We start from the raw sequence: 11529 nt of genomic DNA, 5'->3' as shown, positions 1-11529 counted from the left end.
GGGTTTCCCTATTTCCATGGTATTTTCAGCCGGTTCCCCAATATCTGCTGTAGCGGAAAGTGAGAAGCATTTAGGGTAGCCATGTAGATAGTACTAGCCTCAGTCTTGTTTCCTTCCTTTTCTTTGCTACCAAAATCTTTCCCTCTGATTTCAGTAAGGTACCCCACTTTTGCAGGAGTCCGGGTTCTCCAGCTGCTCTCTCTCCTCAGGGACACTTCTGTAGGGAGGCGGACCATGTTTTTAAACCCGGAAGAGCGTGTGAGCTCTGTATGAGAAAAGGGGGTATTTACATCAAAGGGAGGGTCGGTCGCATCCACAGTCTCCAGGTTTTGGAGCTCGGCCCCGGCGCAGACTACAAGTCCCAGGAGACCCCGCAGTGACAGGGTGCTCCGGTGATCCTTCCCTCACTCTTCTGGATAGTGGCGATAAAGGTTCCGTTCGCGGCGCACTGCGGGTTGGTTTGTTTTCAACGGCGGTGACGGAGGTTGGGAGTCCGGCCGACTGCAGGCGGGGGCGTCAGGAGGCGGATTCCTCCTGCCTTAGGCGCTGGGGGGCGGGAGGAGGGGAGCCGGGCCAGACGGCCGGGGACCGAGCCGCGAAGACAGAGCAGGCTGAGGCGATGGAGGGCGACGGGGTGCCTTGGGGCAGCGAGCCGGTCTCGCGTCCCGGCCCGGGAGGCGGCGGAATGATTCGCGAGCTGTGCCGGGGCTTCGGCCGCTACCGCCGCTACCTGGGGCGTCTGAGGCAGAACCTGAGAGAAACGCAGAAGTTCTTCCGCGACATCAAGGGCTCCCATAACCACGGCTGTCCCTCCTCCCCCACAGAAGGCGACGGGGCCGAGTGCGGCCCTGCCGGCGATGTCGCCGAGATCGGGCTGCAGGCGGGTAAGGAGGGTAAGCCGTGAGGGAGACAGGGCTGGAGAAGCCAACTGGAGGTGGGGCCGCACCCCTGCCCCTGCCAGACAACCCGGGGAAGAGGCGGAAAGTGGAAGAAGGGCGGTGTGGCGGGGCCCCCGGGCCTGGGCCGGCGGGATCCGAGATGCTGTGGGAGGGCATCTCTTGGGGTGGGGGAGGGGAGGGGCGCCAGGGACTCGGCCGGCGGGGACCGGGGGCAAGGGGCGCCCGAAGGCAGGAGTTCCAGGAGCAGGATCCAGGGGGCCGGGCCGTGCACGGGCGGCAGCGCGGAGAGCCCTAGTTAGGAGAGGGCGGAGGTTAAGCTTAGGAGTGGGGAAAGTTGCTCTGAGTTCGGGGATGAGCAGTTGTGGTCCGAGTCCCAGTTTAGGGATGGTGGAATGGAAGGATGGATGACCGGCGGTAGGCAGGGAGGCTCAGGAGCCCTAAGGAGGCCAGGGAACGTTGTTGGATTTTGTGTGTGTATGTGTGTGTGTGTGTTTGATTACGTGTGTGAAATACGCTTACAACTCATGAAGCAACTCTGACGAAGTAAGGAATGTACTCTAAATGGGGCTGGGGTCGCTAAAGGAAAGGATATCTGATGGGTGCCAGGGAATTGCCAGAGATGCGGCTTGTGCTTATGGTAAAGAAGTTAGAGAGGGAAAGGATCGGTGTTTTTTGGTCCTGAAACTTGACTTGATTCTCTCTGGGAATCAAGTGTGTTAGAGGCCCTAAAGCACTTGAAATCGTGCAGCCTCTTTGACCTTTCCTAATTTCTTGCTTCCTCTTAAACTGCTGTTGGTGGGAAACTGGAGGGTTTGTTAACCGCTTGGTCTAATTAGGAAATAACAGGTTGGATGGGAGAAGGGACTGGCATCCCATGTAGACAGATACCTTGGGACAACATAGCAAAGAAGTCAGTGGGTTTCACTGAGTGATTCTCCAACTAAAGTGTGTATTAAAATTAAAGTTAGAAATATCCCAGGCTCTATTCCACAGATTGATTGAGTAGGTCTAGTGGGTGGGTCCTAAGAATCTAAAGGCAAGCCGCCGGTAGGAATTCTCATGCAAGTGGGCGGCAAGCACACTTTCAGAAACACTAATTTAGATGCTGATGGCAAACTTGAACATGAAGTGTAGAATGCAGTGAATTCTTAAACTCGTCAGAGTTTGTGTTTTGGGTCCTATATTTCCAAAGTTGCATGTTTAATATCCTAAATTTGTCTGAGACTCCAGAAATGGTGATAGAAATAAGATTCTGATGGATGATATTCCACCTAGTTGGTCTGGATGTAAATAAAAAAGCTTTTATTTTACCTCATGGGATAAGTGGGAGGAGGGGGGATGACTAGTTTTCTGAAGTTGTGGTTCTGACATCTTCAGCCCAGAGATTTGCTTTTCTTAAAATGGGCCCATAGAGGGGGACTGATTTCTGTGAGGCTATCAAAAAACAGCTAGTGAGACGGACGGATATTTTCAGAGATGAGCCCAGAATGTGTACTTTCACCTTCTCCCTCAGCAGTGCTTTCCAGTGGCCTTCCCTGCTCACAGGTTTTTCTTATAACTTATCTTAAAAAGCCCTCTATTGCTGTAATTTTATAACAACTATGTATTTTAGAGTTACTACTGAAAAAAAAATCAGAGTAGATTCACCTCAGAGAGATGGAGGTTTTCAAGGCACCTTGGTTGGCTCTTGGTTTTATTCTTTCAAAGCCAACTTAAGAAATACAAATGCACCTTTGTATTTTGCCTCATTGGCTTTTCTAGTTGACTAATAGTTGCGTATTTAACTCTTCACCCTCTGGAGTCTGTCCATCCGAAATAAAAACCAGGGGAGGGTACAGATAACATGACTGGGAGCCATTTGATTTTGTTCCATAAAATGCTTCCATTCCTTTAGTGTGGAGAGTTTTATCTTTGGAGGCGAAGAGGAATATCAGGAAAAATTAGTGAAGTGGCACTTACTGTGTGTATTTGGGGATGCCGTTTTCCTAGCTGTTTAGGTGATTGTGTTAGAAAGTAGAAACCACTCCTCAAAAGACAACTAGCTCTCCCTTTACAGACTGTCTTTACAAGGTCAAGTTCATTCAGAGATTATCTCAACTTTCTTCTGTGCATGTTGGTTTCTGATTAATAGGAACTTGAAATGTTAAGTGAAGGAACACTCAATTCTTAACCTCACAAACCTCCTGAAGGTTTTAATCATCATTTCAGAATGGAAGTGTCTTCTAGGTTGGATGTAGTGTGGTATTTGAGCAATTGAAGATCATGGATTAACTCTAAATTTTTATTATTTTACTTTTAACCACAAAAGAGATGGGAAGGACCCCCTAAATAATGCTTCCTTCTTAATTTTGACAGTTCTGAATTCACTGGCAGCGGTGTAGGGAGTATATAATGAACATGATGTTTTTGTTTATTTATTTATTCATTTACTTATTGGCTGCGTTGGGTCTTCATTGCTGTGCATGGGCTTTCTGTAGTTGTGGTGAGCAGGGGTTACTCTTCGTTGTGGTGTGCGGGTTTCTCATTGCAGTGGCTTCTTTTGTTGTAGAGCATGGGCTCTAGGTGCGCAGGCTTCAGTAGTTGTGGCACGTAGGCTCATTAGTTGTGGCTCGTGGTCCCTAGAGCTCAGGGTCAGTAGTTGTGGCACATGGGCTTAGTTGCTCCGCGGCATGTGGGATCTTCCCGGACCAGGGATTGAACCTGTGTCCCCTGCATTGGCAGGCAGGTTCTTAACCACTGCACCACCAGGGAAGTCCCTATAATGTACATGATGTTTCAGAAGTTAAAAAATAGGTGGAATAAAACTCTAAAATGAGAGTAGCTTGGCCTGTACAGGGAAAACTGAATTATAAGTGAAATTGTCTTGATTAAGTTCCTCCTTTTCTTCCCAAATCACTGGCCTTCTTTTCACTTAACTATGAGGGTTAAGAGCCCCTCTATATGTTGAATTTCCTCTGTCAGAGGGTTCAAAAGTAATAAGATAAAGGCTTTGAGCACTTCTGAAGACAGGCAGAGTGGAGTATTACAAAATAGCAGGGAGAGTATTTTTCTTGTTTTATAATCCAGGAAAGTTGCAGTGTATCATAAATCTCTCAATTTAAAGAAATTGGAACAACTCAAATGTATTTAGTTCGAATGCTCTAGTCTGTGCTACATTCCTTTCTTCCTGGTTCCACTCCTTACTGAGTGACCTTGGGCAAATCGTAACTGTGCTGTGCCACAGTTTCCTCATCTGGAAATGGGGATTATAATAATAGTAGTTGCCTCTAGGATTGTTGGGAGTTAATATATGTGTTTAGAACAGTGCCTGGTAAGGTGCTATATAAATATTAGCTATTATTAGTCAGTAAACATTTGAATACTTGGTATGGGGAATAAAGAGTCAAATAAAAACATTGGTCTTGGCCTTGGGTTAGTGGAGATCAGCCTTCCCCTACTATTCTCCTAAGAAAGAAAAAAATATATAATTATCATTAAAGTGCATCTGTTTGTTTATATTGGATGAGGGACGAAAAGGACCAGAAGGATCTGAACTTGGCCTTCTAGAAAGGTATAATCTAATCTCAACCATATACACATGCAACATATAAAGTAGAAAAATTGCAAAAAGCTAAAGTTAGATTACAGGAATTTTATATGAGTTACAGTTCTTAGGTTTTTATAGCTCTTTGCCTTTGGTTCACTAACAACTTTACATCTCCAACATTCTTCACCCTCGTTTGGTTACACCTAGTATAAACTGGTTGCCAGAATTAAAAGGGAGAAGAAAAGCAATAGTGTATTTATTTAAGAAAAGCACTAGTGCACATTTTTCTTGGACTCGTTAGAAATTTGTGTGCATAATACAGTTTACGTGGCAGAGTGACATCTGGGCAAGGGATAGAAAGTTGGGAAAGAGGAGATTCTTTACAGCCTGGTTTCTTATAGTTGCCATCTTCATGGGGCTGAGGGGTAGAGGGAAATTGGTTGTGGGGTAAAACCGCCAGAGACTGGGATGGGTGTGCTTTCTAGTAATTTGCCATGATCTATTTAGAAGAGCTGCCTCAGAATTTCAACATAAGCTTAGCAGAGATGGTGCTGTAATTATGATTCTTATTTATTACTTTCATTACCTTAGATGAACAAAACCCCATTTCCCCAAGTATATCTATAACTTTTACTTTCTCTCAATTTTCTTCCTGTATGGAAGCAGCATATAGTAGTCACAGGTTTCAACCACCATTGTTTTTTGGTGTAACAAGTGGGGAAAAAAAAGGTAGTAAAAAGCAAGTGCAAGCATTTGAATCAGACTTGAGTTCCTCTTCTAGCTCAGCCTTTTATTAGCTGTGGGACTTGGGGCAAGTTACTTAACCTATTGAAATCTTGGTTTCTTCGTATGTAAAATGGGAGTGATACAGAATGCCACGTGTTATACGAGTCCATCTATTTGAAATGTCCAGAATAGGCAAATTCATGAAGACAGAAAGTAGATTAGTGGTTGCCAGAGCATAGGGAGAGAGGAAAATGAAGAATAACTGCTAATGGGTATGGGATTTCTTCCTGGGGAATAAAAATGTTCTGGAATTAGATAGTGGTTATGGTTGTACAAGTTTGTGAATATGCTAGAAACCATTAATTTGTACGTTTTAAAAGGTTGTTTTATGATATGTGAATTATATTCTAAATAAATAAATAGAATAGGAGTGATAATGTTGTGACATTTAGAGATAATATACATTAAAGCACTTAGCACAGGCATATAGTTAGTATTAAACATATGTGACGTTTGAGTGTGTGTGTGTATGTGTGTATATGCGTGGTGAACACTAGATTAGGAGGTTGGAACACGGGGTTGGAGGAAGAATAAGAGGAGCAGAGAATGGAGTGAAGGACAGAACAGTTTTGAGCTGAAGCCGGTTTTAGGCCCAGGTCTCTAAGCTCCCAGTCCAGTTCTGCTTCTGTGACTCCTCCCTTGTTCTTTCCTGATCTGGCCATGGGAATATAAAATGCACCCTGGCAATGGAGAGATTTTGCACAAATGAGTCATAACCCAGGCTGCGTAGCTTGCCATGGAACCATAATTTACTTCAGTGGGAGATTTTATCTGATTGAGTGTGAGTGTAATGTGACAGTACCTGCTCAAGCCTCTTATTCCAGTTTCCAGTCCCTTTCCTTTCCTCTTCCTAATGTTCCTTTGCTAGGATAATCTGTTTCCCACGGCATGGGGCAGCCCACTACTAATAAGGCTTGGATAATTCTGCCTGCTCTTGAAAGAAAAGACATTATTACCTTTAAGATTATTATCATTTGCAATATGTTTAGTTTAGTCTTAAAAGGCATTACTGATTTCAATATGGTTAGCTCTTCAGCCTTGCAAGTAGCATTTAAAGAAAGCGTGGATTTAAATAAAAATCCATTCTGGTCTTTAAATTTTGTTTGGCTCTGTCCACTTGGCAAGCATCAGCATTTATGTCTCCATGTTTCTCTGTCTCACTATGTTAAGGCAGCAAAGAGTCTTCCTGCAATAAATGCACTTCTCAAAAGCAATCTTTTGAAAATAAACCCTAAAAAAATATGTTACTGCAGTAAAGGGGAATATGAATTTCACCTTAAACCTATTGCTCAATTCCTTTAGGCTCTGGACATACAGATCATGTTTTTATTTATTTATTCGTATGATAGCTATGGATATATTTGTCTTATCTCGCTCACTAGATCGTGAACTCCTAAGGGTAAAGACTGTGTTTTACTTATCTTTGTATCCCCTGCAGTGCCTACATAGTGCTTTCTAAATAGCAGGCAAATAAGTATCTGTTAAATTATTTCCATGTCTGGTAGATACTGAAATGATGCTTTTTCCACTGCAGAAGGGCATTTTCCCCCATGATATGGGATTTTGTATATTTGCCCACATTTTCCTGTCTGGGTCCCTAAAAAAGAACAATGATAAGCATTTGATAGATGACTAATTAGGCTGGAGCTGTCAGTATCCCAAAGAATGATTTTCATGTCCCAAAGAATGAGTTGCATGCAATACCAGAGCTTCACCATAATAAGGGAAGTAAATCCTTAATATTCATTCACTCAGCAAATCTTTATTAATGCCTAACTCTGTTTTGGGAACAGGACACACAATGGTGAAGCACTGTCCAACTAATTGATATTTTTAATTCTAAGTTGATGTTATGAAAGAAAGAAGGAATAGTGTATCATCATGTTCCCTCTGGAGGATTTCCTACACATTGGTTTCCTGCTTAACCATTAGTCTTTGAGGGCATTGAGGACAAGGCATATGAGAAGTTCTAAGAGTAAATGGCACTGATAAAAATAGGAGTTGAGATGCTTTACTATCTTTCTGACAGTACAGGAATACTAGCCTCAGTCTGTCTTTGGGATGGAATAACTATAATTGTCTTGCTTGCGTGGTTCAGAAGCAGAATGCATTCATGAAGATTGTTGTTAGAACGTCTTTCATCTTCATCAGAGGTTACTCACAGGGATGCCAATATGAAGAGTATGAGGTGTGTGGGTGGATATGGTTTTTTCCCTAACAGTTTTAAGACTGAAAGTGAATTTGCTCTTCATTTCTTGTAGGAAAATAGTTCACCTCTAGGGATGGTGCGTTTTGCTTCATACGTGGTCCAGGGAATTGGAATGGTGTCATTCATAATAAGAGTATAGAGTCCCTGTGAAAGATGCAGCTTTTCTTTCTTGACTCTCGGAGGTCTGACTGGAGTCCCCTGTAGGATTTTCAGTCTAAATATAGGCCACCCCATGCTTGAAAAGTGATTCCATTCTTTGCCAAATGGGGAGTCTGGTCATCTTGGGGGTCCTGGAACTTGACACTTGAACAGAGGAGAACAAATGTAGCAGTGGTTATGTGCCCCCTTGCTTAAAGCTATAAATCAACTTCTCTGAGAAAGTCTCCTTATATATAATATTCCTCCAAAGTCCAAACCAAAACTCTCTGAAGGAAAGTTGATCAGAGCACAGGGACTCATCAGAATCCCCTGTGGGCCCCTGGTCGCATTGCCCATTGCGTGCGGTGCCTTCTGTTATATTTAGTAGGCAGTGTGCAGTGTGAGTGGTTTGGGTGTATCCCCAGCCTGTGGGGTGCCATATGGCTGTGGGAACCTTTCAACCACAAGTCTTTGGAGTTGGGTTTGTAGTGTGCTTCTGTTCCCTGGGGTGGTATTCTCTGGGCAGGAAGATGGGAAGTAGAACTTGAGAACTGTTTTGCTTTTCACTTGTTTAATAAGGCATCAAAACTATCCCAAAGAATAGTAATAGCTTGTGTATTCATAAAAGCCTTTGAGTATTAAAAAAAAAAAACCCACAATTCTTTTTAAACAAATGATTTTATCACTTTTATTTTACTCAGATATTAAAAAGGGTCTAATTTTAGCTTCATCAGATTAAGAGTTTAGTGTGTTATTTATGCCAGACAGATTTTACCCTTTCTAGTTTATATAATGGGAGAAAATTACATTTCCCATGATTTTTTTGGTCAAGCCAAACTTTCCAGACTAAAGATTAAGTAAGGCAGTATCATAAAGCAACTGGATAACAAGACTAATTTGAATAAAAGCTCTGTTTTTATTCAAATTATAGGGACAGTGGCTGAACCAACATGGAGCTTACTTTTTAGGAATATTCTGTACAAAATACTCTAGCTTTAACTTTTCATATTATGGAGATATATAGGGGCAAGAAGGAATGAAGAACGTGGGGGAAAACAACTAGTAGGAGAAAAGCCATTCTTATTCTTTCGGTGTATAAGCACCCCCCCTAGGGAAACCTATTTCATTTCCTCCTGATTGAACAGTTGGCCTGCTCTGCTGGCTCTTATTCCATGGAGAGAAGTGGAGAAGTTCTGCTGCTGCAACTTGGAAGTGTGGTTTGTTAGTTGAGGATAAAAGTAGTTTGTTGGCTAATGATAAAGAGGAGGCCTGAGCCACAGAAGCAGTGGAGGTGTGTTCCTTACTGCTGAGTGGTCAGAAGGCTGCTGCAGGCAGTGCAAGGTCAACTTCTTCTGGTGGCTTCTTGTCAACGGCCTGGGTATGGGCAACAGGTAACTTTCTTCAAAGTGTCCTATCCTGGAGTGGGTATTTGTCTGTACTGCTTTGTCTTGAGGACTTGGCTTCTAAATCTGATTCTGAACTACTTATTTAGATGAGTGCCTTGGACTCCTCAGACTCAGGAATGCCATAGGAAACCATCATAGGAAGATTGAGGAGACAGAAGGTGATGTGCAGGGCAGAAGTGGGGACAGTGAAGAAACTTGTTGTTGAAATTCTATTATTACTGTATATGAGGTATTTTCTGCTGGGGTTTTTGATGAGTAAAATTCTCTCTCTTAATCTCTTTTTTCTGAGATCCAGACCTGAATACATTTTGCTACTTATCCTTTCGGCTAATTTTTAAAAATTATTTGGACATAATTTCAAATTTATATAAAGGTCCCCAGAACTAAGAGCTCTCATAGCCACTCCACGTAGGTTCCCCAGTTTTTAAGATTTTGTTGCATTTGCCCCATCATTCAGTCTCCCTGTTTCTAGTATAATACATGTATATATTTTTCTGAACCTTGTGAAAGCGAGCTCTAGATAGTTGTTTTATCTCCTCTGAACACTTCCAGTGTGCATTTCTCCCAAACAGAAACATGCTTCTGCCTATCAGTATGCAACTCCCCAAATCAGGAAGTCAACACTGAGTCAGTACTACCATCCAGTCTACAGACCCCATTTAAGTTTTGCCAACTGTTCCAATAATGTCCCAGGATCTTATCCAGGAGCACATGTTGCATTTAGTTGCCACGTCTCCTCGGACTCCCTTAATGTGGACAGTCTCTTGGCCTTTCCTGGCATTTAATATCTTTGACAGGTTTAAAGAGCAGACTTTACATTCTTTGGGATGACCCTCAGCCTGGGTATCGCTGTTTCCTCGTGACTAGACTCAGGTCAGGAGCTCTCAGCAGGACTAGAAATGAAGCGATGTTCAGTCACATCAGGGGTACATGACGTCAGCGCACCCACCCTTGGAAATACTAAGCTTGATCTCTGCTCATGTTGGTGCCCTTTAGTTTTTTCGACCTTAAAGTCACTGGTTTTTCATCTGCAATTGATTAGTCTTTTGTGGGAAGGTGTTCAAAGATTTCACTGATAATCTTGTTCCTGAAGATACCTCCCTCCACTAGACCTAGCGTCCATTGACAACGCCCACCTGCCTCAGTGGTGTTTTTTCTACCCACTATTTCTTCCGTATTTCTTACTTAGTATTTGGGAAGGAAGAGCATTCCTTTTCTATTGTTTGTTTATTATTATTTTTTAATATCAGTGTGGACCTCTGAATTTTTTCAGTGGATTATAATTTCTTATTATCATTAAAAAATCTTTTTATGCTTAAATTGCCCCCAGTCTGGTAAGTAAGCCCCCCTTTGAGGTGGTTCCTGTGTCTTTTTAACACATTCCCACCACTGGATCATTATTAATGGTAACTAGCTGAAAGACGCTTCCTTCCAAATGACAGAAACTAAGCCCTCAGTGAAGCATGGGGCTGGCTTCCTGGAAGAACTGCTTCCATCTCTGCCTCCCATAAATTACAGCTTCAGCTGCCAGCTGCCTTTCTGTTCCCTCTGCAGCATGACCAGCCCCAGGAGCAGTTTCTCCCAGAAGGGAACATGTCGGCAGGCTGCTGTGCGCGTGTCTTCATTTCACATGACTCCCAGGAGATATAAGCCTGCAGGGAGTAGGTGGGGGGGAGGTTATGTTCCTCTTCCCAGGTACCAGTATAGTGCACTTTTCAAAAGCTCTTCAAGATCTTAAATGACCACCAGGTAGGATAACTTTAGTGACGTTTCTGCCAGCTTGACTTTCAGCTTCCAGCAAGAGCTTTGGCTGCTTGAGTGCATTTCCATCTCTGATCTTCAAAAACCATCCCCTTCAACCAAAATACCGTGTGTTATTGGTCCTGAAGATTCTGAAAGCCAGACTACCTAAGCTTATGTTTTCCTTAAATGGGGATGCCTCCTCTGTAATTCAGAATCCTTTAAATTTAGCTGAAGGTCAGAGAGCTTGTTTGGGAATGATAAATAAATGTTTCTTGGCAGAATTATTTCTCTCTCAGCTCCTGGGGTTTTTGTAGCTCAATACTTTGAAGCTTGTAGTAGAATCGATTGTAGTAGAAAGACTGTATAACGTTCATTTCTCAACTTAGGATTTGCCTTTTACTCTTGGTACGTATAGTTAATAAGAAATAAAACATCACTACTTATTTGTGGAAATGCATATTTCTGTCACTGATTACTTCAGTAACTTATAAAATCCTTTGTATTTCAGTCATTTTCAGAGAAGACTTCAAGTTCAGTGTTAAAGGTGAGGTAAAAAATTTTACCAAAGGAGCGAACTTCTTGGGTATCAGGAATAAGTATTGCAGTAGTAACTCTGTTGAGGCCTGAATTGACTCTGAAGCCCCGTCAACCTTATGAGTTGCAAGACCAGGATAAGGCAAAGATAGAATTCCCCTTCACTTACTGCTTATAGTGCCTTCCCTCCTTGGCCATGGACCTTACCCTGGCCTTCACTCATATTATTGATTGGGCTGAAAAACAGGCAGGAGGGAGAGTGTGTTGATATAAATCCATTACTCCAAA

General features: G+C 42.8%; 1 protein-coding gene across 2 annotated transcripts in view; it reads left to right on the top strand.

The window, feature by feature from the left end:
- The first annotated feature begins 458 nt into the window (after window positions 1-458).
- The window catches only part of DSTYK (dual serine/threonine and tyrosine protein kinase), a 47348-nt gene continuing 36277 nt past the window's right edge, over window positions 459-11529 (top strand). The window contains exon 1 of one of the 2 annotated variants that reach the window (XM_057727712.1): window positions 459-884. In XM_057727712.1, coding sequence (XP_057583695.1) covers window positions 620-884 — 265 coding nt within the window. In that variant the 5' untranslated portion in view covers window positions 459-619. Of the gene's footprint in view, window positions 894-11529 lie in introns of both variants that reach the window. The other variant, XM_057727711.1, reaches the window with a different exon arrangement.

This window comes from Hippopotamus amphibius, chromosome 3, assembly GCF_030028045.1.
Source record: "Hippopotamus amphibius kiboko isolate mHipAmp2 chromosome 3, mHipAmp2.hap2, whole genome shotgun sequence".
Lineage (NCBI taxonomy): Eukaryota > Metazoa > Chordata > Mammalia > Artiodactyla > Hippopotamidae > Hippopotamus > Hippopotamus amphibius.
The sequence above is the reverse complement of the archived record's forward strand: the minus strand, read 5'-3'. Positions and strand labels throughout refer to the sequence as shown.